General features: G+C 39.3%; 1 protein-coding gene across 4 annotated transcripts in view; it reads left to right on the top strand.

Moving 5' to 3' along the window:
• Window positions 1-3,204: 3,204 nt before the first annotated feature.
• pacsin2 (protein kinase C and casein kinase substrate in neurons 2) overlaps window positions 3,205-19,148 on the top strand; it is a 30,712-nt gene continuing 14,768 nt past the window's right edge. For 3 of the 4 annotated variants that reach the window (XM_012869731.3, XM_036148869.1, XM_012869730.3), the window contains exons 1-4: window positions 3,205-3,364; window positions 14,508-14,590; window positions 14,879-15,035; window positions 18,457-18,692. In XM_012869731.3, the coding sequence (XP_012725185.2) occupies window positions 14,534-14,590; window positions 14,879-15,035; window positions 18,457-18,692 (450 nt within the window). In that variant the 5' untranslated portion in view covers window positions 3,205-3,364; window positions 14,508-14,533. Of the gene's footprint in view, window positions 3,365-6,761; window positions 6,869-14,507; window positions 14,591-14,878; window positions 15,036-18,456; window positions 18,693-19,148 lie in introns of all 4 variants that reach the window. The other variant, XM_036148868.1, reaches the window with a different exon arrangement.

The following is a 19,148-nucleotide window of genomic DNA, read 5'->3' as shown; positions in this document are numbered from 1 at the left end:
ATTTTCTTCCTTGTAAATCCTACATTTTTATATTGCCACGCTATTCTAAGCACCCCTAAAGCATTGTGATTGCATTGATCAGAGGTCAGACTATACAACCTATTTTTTATCGTCATTGCTTTCTCACAGTATCCCCGCCTTCATTATGTTTTTTATTGTCAATAAATGCTTTATTCCGCATTATTCTCCACGCAAAACAATGTTTCTTTATTCCTCGTGTAGCTGCTACCAAACACAGAGCCTCATTTAGAGATGTATTAATTATAAATGTGCAAATTTGTGATCTCTATTCAAAAATTCCCAAAGCACACAAGACAAGAGCTCCACAGCCACCTGTGTGGTTAAACTTAGTGAGATTGGGGAAATTTTCACAGTTAAAGGAACTGGGTAAACTTCTTACTTGGTTCCCACTGCTGGCTTTCATACACGTAATCTTAAACAGTGCACCTGTTTGCAGCCACAAGCTAATTCTGGCTGTGCCTTTTTTTATTGTTTTTCTTTAGTCCAAGAAAGATTTCATTGTAATGTTTAAAAAATGTATTTTTGTCTCAAATTTGAGTAAGCTAGTGCTTTAAATTATGGTTTATTCACACATTTGGGTCTGAACGTACGCATTGCATAGCCCTTTGTCTGATAGACCCCTGTTTAGACTTTGGCTTTAGTTGGTTTCTTTTTTCCTTTCTACTTTTTATCTTCAGAGGTTTGTGCTTGTGAAAAAAGAAACACGCAACAATTTAAGTTTTGTTTGTCCAAAAATAGTTGTGTTTTTGCGGTGTTTTATTTCTGTAGAAGCGTAGTGCTTGTTTGAGCAATGTTGGTTTTTCGGCACTGACATTTCAGCGGCGTGTGGAAGTGAGCTGGCCTAATTTGTAATATTGTTCCCCCTTCTTAAATATTTACATAATTTAAGAACCTTAAAGACATTCATCTCGATATAGATTTTTTTCTTCCTAATTTAAATTCGTAGAAAATGTAGCAAACATTTATTTGCATGCAGATTTAAAGGTTACTTGAACATTGCATAGGGAGAGAATGAAGAACACTTTATTTTTAAACAAGGCACCATAACAAGTTAATCTAATTTTAATTAAAAGCAAGATTCCCCCCACAGACTTTCACTGGAACAGATTAGTGACTGGCATGCAAACAAATATACTCACACATATATTTGGAACAAGATTTAATAGCGTTAAACGTAATCATCATATGTTTATGAAGCAAGGAGTGGTCTTTGTTTCGCTGGCGACCTCTGAAAATACATTTAGGGCCTCAGAAACCCCCCACAATTTCTGGAAGGTAGTGACCCAAAAAGTTTTAAGGTATGTTACCTTAGAAAGGGTTCCTACTTCCCCAGAAGGCAAGAACATTTGCTTTCAAAATAAAAGCTTAACATTTGACTACCCCAGGAAAATAAAGGCAGTTGCAAAGTCATTGTAAACCCAACAGAACATTTGCTATAAAACAAGGCTAACATGAATAAAGGGAAGTAAGGGCAAAGATCAAATTATTGCACATTTTTACTTCAGTTATGGTTTATATAAAGTGGAACTGCAATGCCTTGGTCTGAATTCCTCGATATTGAAGCTCCACAGGCCCCTGTTCTGAAGTGCATCTGAGAGCAACTCGTATTGGTTAAGTCCCAATAATATGATTTTATATCAATTTGTTTGGATGACGATACAATATTTGCTGACATAACAAAGTCTGTTACGATTTTAAATCGATACGATTGATATGATGCAATTTCACCTGCCCAACTAATACTATTATTTACATTTATATTAACTCTGAAGTAAACCCAAATATGATTTGACCAATTTATTTCTAAGCTCTTACAGGCATCAGGCATTTAAATTACTTAACAGCATTCTTCTAGTTTTAAACTAATAATAATAATAATTATTAATATTATAATAGTTCACTTTGGTCTCATGCCTAAGTTTCAAAAATAAAGATGTATCTTAAGAATTATGATATGGATCGATGTTTTGCATTGATGTAATTGAATAGTTAATGATTTATTGTTGTATTGTTATACCCCTGTTACTTACATTTTCATTTGATACTGTGATTGGCTAAAACCAACCTTAGGCGGGCACTATGTGTCGCTTCTCCCACTCAGCTTGGAAAGTTCTGCAACTTGTCCCTCTTTTCCCCAAATGGATTCGATTGGAGCAGTACCAGATTGATAATGTGCAGAATGGAGAGAGCAACACATTATCAATCTGGCTTGCCCGGTTATGTAGATTTCTTTGAATCTGAAACAAATCTGCTTGCTTTAATGTAAAAAAAACTCCTTTAAACACTAAATCTGTTGTGTCTGAGTGTCATATTATCCGTGTACATCAGGCGTGTCAAACTCATTTCTATATAGGGCCACTTTGGCGTCATGAAGTCATTAAAAGGGCCGGTTGCACGTGTATAGATGATACTTTTCATTTCATAATTTCATTCCAGTTCACATAAAAGTATAAAAAATGCACAGTAACATAAAAGTAGCAACCTTAGGCCCAGTTTATACAGTTTATCTGTAAAAAAAAAAGTTGATATTGGGGCGAGTTACACTTACAGGAGGCACAGTTTTAGCCACTTTATACACTTTAAAAGGATATATGCCTCTACTTTATGACATGAAGTGCCTTTTTTTTGGCTCTTGAGGGCCGGATAATTTACCTTGACGGGCCGGATTCGGCCCGCGGGCCTTGAGTTTGACACCTGTGGTGTACATCCTAAGCCGGTATCTACTGAGCCACTAAACAATTAAAACAATTATTTCCCTTCAATGTCCCTTCAGGGGCTCCGTAGTGTCTGCCTCAAATGAAATATCAACATGGTAACACATAGTGACAATAAAAGATTCTTGATTCAGCATCCTTGGACTACAAAAAATGTGAGAAATAAAAAATAATGTGACTTTATTGTTCAAAAACACAATAGGGAATGGAGGAAACTGAACAGAATAAAAAAAATGACCCAAACAGAAATATAAAGATGTCTATGCAGCACCTGGAGAGACTTCACTTAAGGTTTCTGCATTCATAAATAAATAAAAAAATAATTTAGTAATATATATATATATATATATATATATATATATATATATATATATATATATATATATATATATATATATATATATATATATACGCGCGCGCACATATGCATCTTATTTTGAAAAGCCTGACCGGATGTGGAACCCCTCGCTGCCGCTAACTGGAAGTTGTCTCTCAACAGTCCGTCAGTTGAGCCGTGGTGCCGATGCTGAGCGGAAAAGCGGCGAAAAGATTTGTTAACTGGCATCTCCAAAACCAACAGGTGTTCATTTAAACCCGAGGAGTGCAGAACGACAAAACCCCCACCTAAGGTAAGTTTTACGCCGGGAGTTTTGAATTGTAACTGCTATGCTAACTTTTGGCTGTTGGGGCTGTGGCTCCTTCGCTAACATTAGAGCTAACTGGGGGCTAACTTAGTCTTCCTACCAAATTAGGGGAGGTTAGTTTGCCAAGTAGAGCCTAAAAACAGCAATAAAAGTCGCAAGCTGTCGCTAAAATGTCAAGAAAGCGGGAACTTGATTGAAAGTGTAGAGTTTTGAATTTTAACTCCTTCACCATTCACTCCCCTGTGTTGCAGTGTACATGTATATATTTTTTTGTTTTGTTTTTACGGAGCTTTAAAAGCCCCCGGAGTTAAGCTAGTACAGCTGGGGCGTTGTTTGCTAAATTCGGCGTCGGTGTTGCGGGGATGACAGCTAATTCATTTATTCTCAGTGTCTGGTTGCCTGTAGTGGTAAAGGGCGGGGCGGGTTTCGCAAGTGGAGATAACCCAGTGGTGCATGCCGTGTCGGTCAGGGCTCACAACATTGCAAGATCGGTGCATTTACCCACGAAAAAAGTCGTGTTTTGCTCCCTTCGTGGCTAAAACACGCCGCCCCCTCGGCTCAGCCACTTTTCACGCAGCGGGAATTTGGCTGTCAACTTTCAGCCTATGCGGTTGTCATTAACATGTGTCCCCCAAGTCTGAACGATGAGGATAAACGAGGTGCCTAAAGCGTCTAGCTGTAGTTTTTTTTTTTTTTACCAAAACGACGAAATAAATGGTTTAAATTCATTTACCTAACATTTGCATGGGTGGGTCGGTAGATTCTCACCATAAGATAAGCAGGATTAAAGGTAGCATGCCATCACCAGTTCCTGCTCTTGCTCCAAGGCCACCCTGAGGAAAACCCTCCCAAAAAAAATGCATCCAATGTGGAATATTTAGTCAATATTCAACCTTTCTACACGTTGGCATCTCAACGCTCGTGTCACTCTGAGGTTGTCCATCATCCATTGCTTTTACTCGCATCATAAATGCTTTCTTTTTGTGGATGCTTACAAGGAGAATTAAGAAATCAGTACCACGGTGTTGGTTTAGTTAGTCTCAGTATTTTTGAAAAAATGTTTTCTGTATTCCTGAAAAGAAAACAAAGATATTGATCTTTACTTTTCCCCCTTAATGAGAGTTTAAACTCAAATACTAAGTTCAGTGTCGTTATCCAGCTATATTACATGTTCCCACGTTGTGGAAAGCGTGAGTATCCAATCTTCATTGACTCCACATGAGGTAATAGTTTGGTAGTGATTCCCTGGGCTGTGAGCCACATTGAATATTTAAACACCGTTTGGCACCACTACTTATGCTCAAAAAATGTATATTAAATGCAACAGATGAGAAACGATTATTAACGCTGCTCCTGAATTAATGTACCCTGTTATTACAGTCGTAATGTTGTCTAATCCATTTGATTATTTAGAATCTAATACATGGACTTAAACAGTAAAGTAGGATAAACCCTTTTTAAATTTATTTCTCTTTCTGCCACAATATTCTCGTTTCTCACCCTTCTAATTTAAAAAGCAGCACACGTTTTAGAGGCTGACCTTATTTATTATGAACGAGCGGTCGAAGGCATTCCTTTAGCGTTCTTCATCAGAATGTCTAAACAGGCACATTTGTCTTTCTTGCAATTGGATGAAAACCCTTTGTTTCAGCCAGCTGATGGGCAGTGTGTAGCAGAAGGTGCGGTAGAGACGGCGCTGTGCTATTCCATGTTTTTGAGTAGGGCTGGCCGATAAATCCATTTAATCGATTCAATCGAATTTACAGTTTTTGAATTCTTGGAAAATAGGGATTTTATTTTGCCAATGCACTCATTGGGCTTCCATGAAGAGAATAGCGGCAATGCTGAATATATGGAACATATATTGTAAAAAGGAAACTATATTTTACAAGTAGAGATGCACCGATCCAGTCCGATACGATACCTGAGCTGAGCGTATCGGCTGATAACGATCCGATACCACCATTGAATGAATAAACTGCACCTTGCCATGTGAGTGAAGTTATCAGGTTTGAAATAAACATTAAGAAACGAAAATGTTTTTTAGCATGGTGCTTATTTAAGTTTGTGGTTTTGAATTTACCGACCTTATCGCGCCCTCTCGCAACTTGAAATGTTTCCAAATTGCAGACGTCGCTAGCTGCTGTGGGTGGTCTGCGTGACCGCCGTTGCAAACATAGAAGTGACTAGATCGCTGTAACTTTATTGCTGTGTATGATATTAATAATAAAAGAAATGACTGGATCAGCATCAATCATCCGGTGTCCGATCCAGCTAGTTAGTCGATATCAGAGCCGATATCCTTATCGGTGCGTCTCTTAATACAAGGCACTTTAAGTTACTCATCATGGACACTTTGAAATGCCTGCAGATATTTAAAATCTAGTGTTCTTGCCGAAAAAGACTTAAAAAATGTACACTAGCCAACCCCTGCTGGCGTTACTGCTTTTTAAATCTGGTTTTATGAAACTTGTAGGATCAATTTGACAGCAACCCTGTTGGGTGATGTTTATTCAGTGAAACGATTTCAGGGCATAAACATGATGAGGGTAGTTCTGCAAACAGGTAAGGAGAGACTGACAGGCTTGAAGTAAAGTGAGACATTGTCAAAAAATATGGCAAATGATTCTCACAGAAAAAGGAGAACTGGAAATAAATGTGTTACTTTGATAAAAGCAGAGAGCTGTCTAAATTTTTATTCAGGCAACAACAACCTAAATTACTTTAAAATGAAGAATGGCTTTTACTCATTAATCACAGATATAGGAAGAGATTAGTTCTGTTTGGACAAATCTGACACTCGTCTACTTCTTTGTTTGATCCTTTAAACACTACAATAAAACGTTCCTCCTGAGATAAATAGGATGGCTGGGCACATTTGATACATTAAAGCAATCTGAGGCATAAATGAAGCTACTTGACACCACGGCACGCTTAGTCACGTCAAACAGGGAACCGCTGCCGTCCTCAGGGTGGCCGTCATCGCCTAATAGGGCCGCATGAATCAGTGGAAGTTTTCAGTCATCCGAGGGCCACGATGTTCAGAGGAAGCTTTAAGCCAACGGCGGCTGTGTGCGTTTCTTGTAGGAACGTAGTTGGAGTCGAGCAGTAGTGAAAACTCAGACTTCCTCTTTTTCTTAGCGGCCACGTGAACCGATTCCTCTACCAGAATGGAGCTAATCTTAGAACAAGTTTTCCCGTTTAGAGCGGAGGCTGCTTCACTGGGACGCGTGTTTTATTAGCGGCCTCGCTGGAACACCCATGATGCAGTTCAAAAGGCGTCTTCCTAAGCATCCCGCTCTCTTAAAGCCACAGTTTACTCTATAAACTCTTTTATTTTACACATTTAAAAACAAGTTGAGATAGTTTTTTATTGCTGAAGGGCTGATGTTTGTGACGCTCTCCTGAAGTCTCTTATTGTGGATGTAGAACCGAGGGGTTTCCATAGAGGAGAAAACACCACCAACAACAAAGTTTCCTGTCGGTGAGGTAAGGATCTCCCCTTCCCTTTCGTATAATACCGTTTCCCTCTATTATGTTCCCGTCCGTGTTGCTGGCGCGCTCAGTGGAAAGTGCCTGAAGACGTGGAACAAACGCTTTTGTTTTTCACCGTTCACGAAGCGTCCGGTGGGTTTGCTCCGCCGGTCAGAGAGGGCCAGTGTTTCATGTCGGCCTGCAAGGTGACGAACCGGTGGTTTCTTTACAAAAAAATAAATAAAAAAAAATCTGTTCCTTCTTTGAGGAAAACCGGGTAAGTCCGGTTATGACGGACTATCCGCATTAGGGCAACAAAAAAAAGCCTGGATCCCCGTGAGATCAGCAGTCATGTGCAGCTGTTGAGCTCGCACAAGGAAGGAGGTCAGAGGTGACGGAGTGGGAGCGAGTTTATGTGCATATGAGATGGAAAAAAAAGAGTTGGATGGTATTTTGGGTTTTTTTGTCCTGTATTGGCCCGTTGAGCTTAAGCAATCTCCTGCCGCGAAGCCGCAATAAAAAAGGGATAGATCAGCTCAGCTCTGTGACAGATTGCAACTCTTTTATGCAACATAGGAAACGTAGATGGTCTAAAAAAACATATCCTGTTCCTGCTTGCTCGTGTAAGCAGGTTTTTCTTAATTGCCTGAATGGAGTTGTAAGTCTTGAGCTTTGTTTTTCTTTCTGTGTAAGCTTTGGATTATTATATAATTAATAGTTGTGTCGATTCGCCGCTGCACTGAGGAAACTGGACTGGTTTCCTCAGCTGGGCTGCACAATCTTTATTTCTTTAATCTTACAACATAAAACTCGTTGATTCTTTTAGTCAATAACTCCACCTATTAAGCGCGTTTTCTCTCCACAGCATTTATAGTGTTGCACACGTACAGCCTTTACACTTATGCCCCTCACATTCTGCCACATCCAACCACAAACCTTAACGGAGATTGATGTTTTTTTATGTGATAGAGCAACTCATGGCGGCACATGATTGTGAAGCGTTACACTCTCTGCAACTTTAGGTCTCTAGGTGGTTAAAGCTGGTGGAAGCATATTTGAAACAACTCACAAAAGAAGAGATTAAGAAGTATTTGCTGAATAAAAGTGCGTTGCACACATCTCAGATTTTGATTTTGGAAAAAAACAAAACATGTATTCATTTCCTCCATCTTTATATGAAGTTGATATCCAAAAAAAAATAAAAAAATAAGAGTACATTGTTGTGCTCCCATGTGTGTTTGGGGTGTGGAAATGTTCAGGAGGTGGGATTACTTCCACAGGGTTTGATATTAAAGTTCTGCTTTACCATAGAAACCTGCAACAACACAAACCTCCATTTTTAAAGGCTGTGGATGGGATGTTCAGACGCTGTAATCCTAAATTCTAACCTTGATGCAAACGTAAACAACTTTATGACAGGCATGCTTGGGGCTGTCCTCTTTCTAATTGGTCCAGTTGCTTCCTGCTTTTTGCCCCCATGATGCACTTTTGGCCACGGTAAAGACTGTCAGCGCTCGGCAGTAAGCTTTCATGTTCGTTTTGTGATGTAAAAAGTGAACTAGACAGTAAAACATTACGTTAGAAAAGCATATTTTAAATGTAGAGTTTAAAACTACGTAACCGTACCCGTCAGTAGTAATAATCAGTTGCTGTAAAATAAACTAGGATAGGTCAGTGGGCTCCTGTCAGCTTTGCCTGGTCGTGTTTGAAACTTTGCTTTATTCTCCAGAGCGTGCCAAGGTTCAGTTCAGGCCCGGGAGCTCTGAGGAATGCATTTGTTCACGGCAGCCTCCGAATTCCAGGGTGCTTAGTAGTACGTTTCCCTATCGACGTTTAGTGCCTATCAGCGCTGGGCCTGATTACGTAATCTCCAAATCCGGAGTTCCTACCAACAGCTGAGTTCATGCAGCCTTCATGAAACACTGCGTCCGCTTCTCCAGTTTGAACGGCGGAGACTTTAGCGTGTTTTTTTTTTTTTTTACAGATTTAAGTAGCGTCCGTGTTGTGTCGCTCCTCATCTTTGCCCCAAACGAGATGAACGGCGTCGAGTTTTCCCAGCATGCTCCTGCAGAGCGGTGGACTGGGTGGACTTCAGACCGCTGCTCAGTCAACAGCATTGTTTAGTTACGGGTCAGGCTGGGTTCAATTGTTTAAAACTGTTCCACCGTGTCCCAAGGGTGTGCAGGCAATTTTTCCCACTCCGTTGATTACATTAGGCTGAAGAAAGAGCTTTGCTGAACAAGAAATTAGCTAAATATTATTACAACCAGGGTCTCATTTTGGCCTTGGGGCGCTCTTTATAACGTTGATCTGAACATTTATATTGATAAACAGTGAAATTGTATTTTACAGTTTTTTTTTTTTTCTCTCTTTTTTGCCTCTTAATGAACAAAATATCTTAGTTGCATGTTCGTGGATATTTCTTTTGAAAGAAAAAGTTAGATTTTTTTTATTTGTATTTCATTCTGGGAAGTTTGAGTCGTCTCTGTGCTGATTTGTCCTCATGCTTTGGATTACTATTCAGCTAAAAAACAAACAAAAAAAAAAACAGGGTTCCCCCCTCCCTGCCAGACTAGGCGCCGTCTGTTAAAAGGTTGGAGAGCGATATAAAATGGCGAGTAAAGGTCCCGTCCGGGAGAAAACCTCCCGTTTGAAATGGCTAACACGCTAGCTGTTATTAGCTCGACCCACACTACGTGCTGCCCTTTTTTTATTAAACATTTGCCCGATTTTTATTAAACATTTTCTGGTTTTCCATAGAGAACATAGCACCACGCACTTTAGCAACGATCCCATAGTCTTTTGAATTGAAGGAAGCCCACAGCATTACTGATCCGCTGCTCTACTTTGCATTGATTATGAGGTACTTTAGCATATTTACACTGGGTGTGTTTTCGTTTGTTTTACACCACCTGACCCATCCGCAGTTGTTGCCAAACTCAGTAGGATCTCGATCTTCAATCGTCAGAAGACCTGAAGGGAATCTTTTTCCTCAACTTACCCCTTGGCACTAATAAAAATAATATCACAGTAAGAATGAAGAGAAAGGCTGTTTTAAGGGACCTTTTAACCAACAGTCTGGGGAACACGGGGGGTAAAGGAAATCATTTTACCGCGTAATTAATTAAAAAAAAAACTAAACATCCTTTCTTTAATTCTCTCAGGTTTCTTGAAAGAGGTGTAGATGCTGATGGCTGTAGGCAGGAGGGATCATCTGTAGCGGTCACTTTGTTGTTGTGCTGCAGCCTGAAGAGGATGCTCATGGTTGACTGTGATCTTCTTCTTTTTTTGAAGAATCATTCCTTTGCATAATTTTTAGAGGATCACCTCTTAATCATCATCCCGCTTAAAAACAACCCAATGACTGTTAGTGTTTGCTGGCAGACATGAATCAGCCGTCTTCTCATATCACCAAAGCAAACAACTGCAGTAAACTTTGGAGTTTTTTTTTTTATAATTGTTAGTTTTGCCCTCTGATCTCTTGAGACAGGTAGGTAAGCTGACTGTAGAAATGTGCAAGCTTAGGTAATTACAAGTTCTCTATTAGCCTTTTTGTGACTTAAATGACATGTCCTCTTGTCTTTCCTCTGTCGAAGAGCAGGGCTGATATTAAAGTTGTTTTTATTGTCTTGATTTCTTACCTGTGAGGCTCATAAATGCTCCTCAGCTGTCAGGCTGATGGCTTCTCTCTTTAAGACTAAACTATATCCAGCATTAACAGAACTGTCGCGATCTTTCATGCGTTGCGACGCTGCACCGCCATCAGTGGCATCATTCACGGCAGGGGTGTCCAAACTTTTTGGCATGTGAGCCGAAATTCTCAAGTCAAAAGTTCCCGAGGGCCAAAAAATAATAACAATGAAAAATAACCCAAAAATCATGTAGTGAATTTTTTATATGATAATTTTAATTAAACAAATTATCCAGATTTTCTGAAGGAAAATGATGTTAAATCACTGGAGAGCCACAGTTAAAAATGGGGTTTGCACATTTGCTTTATTAAAAGCAAATTGTATTAGTAATTGATAAAAAGAAAAAAAGGAAACTGAATTCTTTTTGGTCCAGCAATAGAAGAGCAGGATTTAGGCCAGTATTTCTTTGAAAAAACTTGCTGTGTTTAGCTCATTTTGAGAAATAATTTGAAAAAACAAAAAACAGCTTTTAATGCACCAAAGTTTGCATCTGAGTTAAAGTCCCTTAGACCGATGTGGTCGTATTTACTATGAATTTAAATAGAATGTAAAAAGTGTGGTTATTGAAAGATGAATATATTTTGGACATGCCTGATTTATGGCAAGCTTGAGTAAAGTCGAACGGTCCGGTATTCGCTTGAAATAGGTGACATCTGCCGCGTGTTGACAAAGGTCGGTGCGTTTGTGGACTTGGCCGTTCGACCGACCCGACTCAAACGCCTCTAAAGGGATGATTGTTCAAGTGGTCGGTGGAAAACCACAAAGCTACCCACTGTCCAAGAAGTGGCCTGGAAGGCACGGAGCACTGAGCGCTCATCCTCTCGCTGTCCTGCTCCGCTGAAAGAGAGCCTGTGTGAGCTTGGCTTCAAAATGCGTCTAGTTTGACTGGAATTTGAATTAGAGACGGGAGGTTTTGTGGCATATTATAATATTGACAATACTTTTGACCAGTTAAAGAAATCAAGGATAAGGTTTGACTAGCCTTTTATGTAGAAATGATTAAAAACAATGTAACATAATGGGTGTTTTTTATCATTTTGACTAGAATATGTTGTCGGTACATATTGAGAGCAGTTAGAAAATATCAGAACAAACCATCTGGATCTGAGCAACAGCCAAACTGTAATCGCTAAAATCTTTACGTTTTCTTTTCATATCTAAAAGTTTTAGGAATTTGGAGGTTTACCGCTTCTCTGGGCTGGGAGGTGAAGCAACAATTATTGTTTTTTTTAATGGATTTTAAATGTACAATATGAAGAAAACGGTTGATTTTTCCCTTTTCATAAAGTAACGTTTTAATCTTTCCACTGGGACATTGTGTACCTACTGTACGCCCTTATAACAGCTCGTGATATGGTGATATATAAGGGATTTTCTGTTATCTGCTCTTATTGTTCTGTGAAGAAATGTTATGTTACCCTAGTAGTTATTTTAGTTTGATCCTGGGGTCATAATGTGTCATAATGGATGATGGATAGATACGTTAGTATGGCGTGTTGTTTGGGTTTTTAAAGAATGGTCTGAAGTAAAAGAAGACTAAGACAAAGAACGTAAGTATTGATTATGGGAGTAAAATATTATTAAAACGTGCAATATACCATAATGAGATAAATATGTTAATTGTGGTTTCTCAATGACTGTACGACCTTACCACAACCTAATCTTTTAAGACTTTTATGCAGCATTAAATGACAAGCATCACCAAATGTATTGATTGCAGAAAGAGCCGGAAGGCGTGGTAGTTAATTTAAGTATGTAATATTAGCTAATAGTTAGCTATTAGCTAATAAAATTAGCTAATATTTATTGTAGTCCAAGCAATTCTTTGTGATACATATACACCATATTGCCAAATGTCTTCACTTACCCATCCAAATAATAAAAGTTGAGCCCCAGGTGTGTAAAACCGAGCACTTAGACATGTTTCTACAAATATTTGAGGAAGAACTGGTCGCTTTCAGGAGCCCAGAACTCCAGCGTGGTTCTGTGATAGGACGCTATTTGCTAAATTTTCTTTGCTTCTAAATATTCCAGTCAACTTTTAGTGATCATAACAAAGTGTGCGGTGATTTGGAACAACAGCAATTCAGCAAAGTACTTGAATTCAGTGCAGGACACTTCAATGTTTTCGGTCCCTAGAGTTGTAGATTTTATTTATTTATTTATTTTTTATTTTTTTTGGTAGATTTTAAAATAAGGCCATTTTTTTTATTGGAGTCCTGGTGGTCAAAAAACAAACAAAAAAAATCTGTAAATTGCCACGTTCTAAAAATTCGCCATAAAATTTCCGCTTGTAAATAAGACCTGACTATTATATATTCAGTTAACGGTTAAAAACAAACTGTTTATTGTTGTTGTTATGAAGTAATTAAATAATTAAATGTATTGTGATATCAATAACCTTTAATTGATGTTTGCAAACTCCTAGAAACAATCAAAAACTGTTTGATCATTATTAGCTTTGCTGTTTGAATTGTTTTGAACAAATTTTTTCCAACAATAAATAAAAATGTATTAGAAAATGTGATTTTATTTATTTTGGACTGCATTTGTGAGATTATGGCTATAAGATGAGATATGTTCCTGTCAATCCTGTAGCACATTTTACACTACAAGTCATTTTGCTGCCATATTCAGAGTCATTCATTCCTAATCTCCAAAAAAAAAGATCTATTATAAACATTTAAACACAGAAAAATCTTTAATTTAAAAGATGTATGGAAATCCTGCAAACAGCAGCAGCACTCAGGTAAAGTGGACTCTTGCTGTATAAAAGCACCTCATCGTCCTTGATCTAATATCTTTACATTGGCCTTCCCCGCTACTTAGGATCTCAGATGATTGATGCATTTGCATTCTGATGCAAATTTCCATTTGCCGTTTGTTGAAGCTAGACGTGTCTATAGTCTGAGAACGTAGCTACCAGGGACGAATGCCGACAGGTGTACAGACGGAGGAATTGCAAAATACGATTTAGTAACCAAGTGGAGAGGATGGGGAAGCAAACCCAGGGGATGAATAAGAAGGAGAATTTGTTGAGACGGGAGGCTGTGTCGTTTCCAGTGATGGACGGATGAGGAGAGGACTAACAGAGGCCTGAGTGTTTTCCTCGTCTCAAGGAAACGGAAGCTGCCTGCTGTGTCCTCGACAGTCGCCGTTTGTTTATCTCTGCCAGAGCAGAGACTCTGTGTGTCGCCAGAAGCCTCTGTGGCTTCACTTTGTTATATTTATGATGCTTTAATAGGTTGTAAAACCGAGTGAAAACACCCATCTGCCACCTAGATTGTCAAACCACTTCACAAACGCACTCTGTATCTGATTCACAACTCTACCTTCTGAGGAATTTCACTCCAACAGGCGGACCGTTTCACTTTGTCTTCGTCTTTTGGTGGCTTTCGTTAGAAAAGGGAAAATTAGGCTCAGATTAAATTAGAGTCAGCACCTGAAAGGTTTTTATTTTCACAATCAAACCATTAAAACTGTATGTTTCATATCCTTTCACATCTTCACAAATCTATAAAGAATCAAAATATCCGATCATTTAGAAACAAAGGGGAAATTACTTTAGCTCTCAAACGGATCGCTGTGTTTGAACCTGTATTTAAATCATGATTACAAATATTTCAACTATCCAGGCATTGATGAGAAATGTTAAACTACATTTGAATAAATATGTCATTATATATAAACAAATGTATGAAGAGCTAGTCTAAGGACATTTGATAACATAACTGTTATTAAATCTAAAATGGCAACATTGGCTCATTTTTATTTCAAGGATGCTAGCGATTCAGATAAGAGCTCCTTTGAGGATTAAAGGCGATAAAAACGCTGATGTTTTATAAACAACGTCCTCCCGTGGCAGCACAGCATTAAATACTCAACAATGACAACCGTCAAATTTGAGATTGTAAAAGGAGAATTTGTTTTATTTCATTTTGGTGCCTGTCGTTTGTTTTTAGGCCCTGCGTAATCTTAGGCAGCAGCGATGTCGGGCGCCTACGATGACTCCATGACCGACCTCTCCAGCGATAGCTTCTGGGAGGTGAGACGTTTGCAATCTTCTGCCTCAAACACAACATCTCTCTTGTTTCTGTTGTCTTTATGTCCATTTAAAGTCTGTTTCAAGATAAGTTGAAGGGGAGAAAAAAAAGCTACAGCTTCATGTTTGTTGTGACGTTTCATAAACGAACGATCTCGTCTTTTAGGAAGAACTAACTCTAGAAGAGAAGCGCGGTCCTTCCCAGATTGAGACGACGTCTTTGCTTAGGTCCTGATTTATTTCACAGACTAAATGCTCCATCTCTGGGTGTGTGTTTTTGTTATTCCTCAGGTCGGGAACTACAAACGCACAGTGAAGCGGGTAGATGATGGCAGTCGGCTGTGTAGCGACCTGATGAACTGCATTCATGAACGTGCTCGTATTGAAAAGGCCTACGCACTGCAGCTCACAGACTGGGGGAAGCGCTGGCGGCAACTTATAGAGAAGGGTAAGAATATAGGAGAACACTCGCTTGACGTTGTAGTCTTTTATTGTCTCTCAGGGTTTCCTCTAAGATTTATTCTTTTTTTTTTTTAAAACCATGGGGGGGTGGCGTCATCATCTAATTTGCATATTTTTTCATACATTTGGGACCCAGGCTGTAGGAGAGCTTTTGCCAAGACAAAAAAGTTATACTAAAAATGACCTTTTTATAAAATGACTCATGAATTTTAATACATTGCCTGAATCAACACCACACAAAACAAACTGTACCAAACAGACATTTATCAGTGAATGAGTGATTGAAGCTGTATGCTTTGTAGCTGTATTGCTTTAATGCAACAGTTTCAGAGACAAAAAAAAAAAAAAACTTTTAAAAACTATATTTACTTGACGAGGCAGCAGAGGTGTGCCTGTGAGACAGCGCTGAGGGAACGGCCTCATATCAGCTCTCACTGCTGCCTCGGTACAGTGACTCCAGAGCGACTGGTGGTTTCGGTAAAGTCGCCATTCCAACAAAAAAGTCTGTAAAAGTCATTGTTGCTTGTCGCTTTTTTTTTAAAGAAAATTGCTAGAGGGGTCTTAAAAAAGTTGCTAAATATAACAACAGAGACGCTAAATGGGCAACACTGGACGGTTCTCTCTAGTTTTCCTTCCCTCTTGAGAGCAGCAAGGTGCAGTAGCTCCTAGCAGCCAGACAGGAAGAAGCAGACAGTGTTGTTTTTTTTTTGTTTTTTTTTAATAAAGTACATTTTAACTTTTCATGATATTTAAATGACTGTATTGGACTCAAAACTGATTGTGAGTGGTACAATGCGCTCAAAAATCAGTCAAAATGTGTAAATATGACTTTGGTTAGCAACAAAGCCGCTCCGCCCAATGGGTATTCGGAGCATTACGATACACTGTGTCACTACCTGATAGGACCCCTGAGCTGTCTACAAGACTGCCTGACTGTAAAGTCTAAACTAGAAGTGCATTCAGGTAAGGCAGCCTGTGCCCAGAGTACGCGCTAGCAGCAATTAACCTAGTAAGTTAATTTAATATGAAAGTTCAGTTTATTTTGAAACAAGTCCAACTACTCTGTCCCCCTGAGAGAGACGGATAGCTCTCCCTCTCGGGTAGGATGTGTGTATGAGGAGGGGCGGAGTGATATTACACACTTGGGATGAACATTTTTTATATATATATTTTTCTTTTTCTGGGTTTTCGTGGCACTACTGGTTAATTTTTACAAAGGAGGCTGACAGGAAATGGGGTTTAAGGGAGGAAGGAAGACGTGCGGCAAAGGACCTCTGGCCAGAATAGAATCTGGTTCAGCCGCATCGAGAACTAAAGGCCTCCGTACATGGTTCATGCTCTCTACTGCTGCGCCATTGGAGCATGCATAAGGGGGAAGAGTATTCAATGCTCCTTATAATCCGGTGCACCTTAAGGTTTGAAAAATACCGTATTTTTAAACGTTGTTAGTATAAGTGCACAAATATATGCTATATATAATGTAGGATAATGCATATATCTCATATACTTTCCATTGTTTTAACATATTTAATAAAATAACTTCATTCTGAAGGAGTGGGAGCTTTTATTTTGCTATGATGATGCGCCATGTATGTAGCGCAAACCCGGTCTCTGCAACATACAAGTACAAGTGTTGTCACGTTACAGTCACAAACTGCTCATTATTCTTATGTCTCGGTTTTATGTGACAGAACAACACAAAGTGGCACATTTTGGGAAGTGGAAGGAAAATGATCCATAGTTGCCTTTGTCCTGTAATTATAGCTACAGGTTTATTGGGGTTGGTTTAAACTTTCTTTGCTTGCAAAGAGACTGGATGTTTGCTCCATTCTTCTTTGAGCAATAGCTCAGGGTCAGTCGTGTTGCACGGAGAGGATGGCTCAACATCAATTTAAATTTTTATCACACTTGGACTTGAGCCATCCTTATCCAGGAATATGGTTTGATCCTCATTGCATTGTAGCACTGGCTTTATGTTGAAAGGTGACACTTTGCCCCAGTCCATTCTTGCATCTTTTGCTTTTTTTTATTTCTATTAGCAACAAATATTTAGCTCTATCCATATTTTTATGAACTCTGGCCAACTTTCTGATCCCTGCTGAAGAAAATCCCCATAGCATGATGCTGCCACCACCATGTTTTGCCAAAGGGATGATGTGTACAAAACTCTTTTTTTCGTCTCACTGAGGCCAAAAAATTACTTTTAGTTTCATCCGAACAGAGGCCCTCCTTCCACATGTTTGGTCGTTTGGCTTTCTGTTTGCCACAAGTCCAATTAAGGCCAGATTTGTAGCGTACACAAATGGTTGGGCGCGTTTCAGTAGTTTAGACTTCTACACACTTTCAGTTTTCTCTTATTTTGTCATTTTGTTTTTCTTGCTTTGACTGGTGTTGGAACAAAGCGTGCACATCATTATTATTTCATCTGAATGAGACACCAGAACACTGAATGAACGAAAGTAACAAAAAAAGTGAAAGAAAACAATAAAAATACATACATTTAATAAATCAAAGGCATAATGATGTAGGCTCATTGAAATATATCCCCTTCCAGTCATAGCCCTGAACTAAAGTATTAAATATGGTAATGATTGAAACAAGTGGGCGGGGCCTATTTCCTCAAAGTGTGAAAAAATCTGGAGAACAATAAATACAATAAAGAAAAGAATAAAAAATGCTTTAAAATCAATTTTTTTAAACTCATATTTTCAGGATGTATTCCGTGAATAAGGTGTAACAATTCTCTCACTGCATGTATTGAGGTTACACACAGGTGGATTTTATTTAAAAATTAATTTCATAGACTATTGCTTTTATTGAATGTTTTTTCTTTTTTTTTTTTTTTTTAGTGCTGTCAGATGGGGCTTAATACAAATGCATTGGACACTTCAGATTTCTTACTGTTGGTTGGTCTATGACAGGGGTGTCAAACTCATTTCTATATAGGGCCACTTTGGCGTCATGAAGTCATTAAAAGGGCCGGTTGCACGTGTATAGACGATACCTTTCATTTCATAATTTCATTCCAGTTCACATAGAAGCATAAAAAATGCACAGTAACATAAAAGTAGCAACCTTAGGCCCAGTATATACAGTTTATCTGCAAAAAAAAGTTGATATTGGGGTGAGTTACACTTACAGGAGGCACAGATTTAGCCACTTTATACACTTTAAAAGGATATATGCTTCTACTTTATGACATGATGTGCCTTTTCTTAGGCTCTTGAGGGCCGGATTATTTACCTTGACGGGCCGGATTCGGCCCGCGGGCCTTGAGTTTGACACCTGTGGTCTATGACATAAATTCCCTATAAAATCATAGGAGTTTGTGTTTGTTGCATGATAAAACGGGCGGTCAGTGTGGGCTACTAAAAGCCGACCCAAACGGTAAATCATTTTATCTCCAGGCCCACAGTATGGTACGTTGGAGCGAGCGTGGACCGCCCTGTGCACCGAGGCAGAGAAGGTCAGCGAGCTCCACCTGGAGGTGAAGGCGGCATTAATGAGCGAAGACTACGAGAAGCTTAAGAACTGGCAGAAGGACGCGTACCACAAACAGATGATCGGCGGCTTCAAAGAAACAAAAGAGACCGACGACGGCTTCCGCAAGGCCCAGAAGCCCTGGGCCAAGAAACTGAAAGAGGTGCGGCTTTACACGTCTCATGAACTTATTCGGTCCATCCTGTAGACTTGGCCACAAGTTGAATGTGCTTTCAGCTTAATTTTATTCTCAATTGATAACAAGGTAGATAATTTTATCACAATTTTACCCCACAGTTCTCAGGATTGCTTTTTATTGGCTCACCTTTTGTTTTCTTTGCTCACCCTGGCAACAATCTCCTGAAGCAGAAGCACAGTTACCCTTCAGAGCCCATCCTAAACGAGGTGTTGTCATCCGGCATGAGCCTCACGGTGCCAGCACGCCGTCCTGAGTGTGTTTGAGTCAGTACAAAGGAAGGAAACAGGTTTGCAGGGCGACAAAAATGTCTTCTGCTCATCTTTTAGCAGCGTCTGCAGAGTTTTTGCTTTCGTTTCTATGAATGAAACCTGTGCCTGTGACGGCCTGGCGTCTGTCCCGTCACTGACCACAGGCAGTTTA

The sequence above is a fragment of the Fundulus heteroclitus genome, chromosome 17, assembly GCF_011125445.2.
Source record: "Fundulus heteroclitus isolate FHET01 chromosome 17, MU-UCD_Fhet_4.1, whole genome shotgun sequence".
In the NCBI taxonomy this organism is placed as follows: Eukaryota; Metazoa; Chordata; class Actinopteri; order Cyprinodontiformes; family Fundulidae; genus Fundulus; species Fundulus heteroclitus.
The sequence above is the reverse complement of the archived record's forward strand: the minus strand, read 5'-3'. Positions and strand labels throughout refer to the sequence as shown.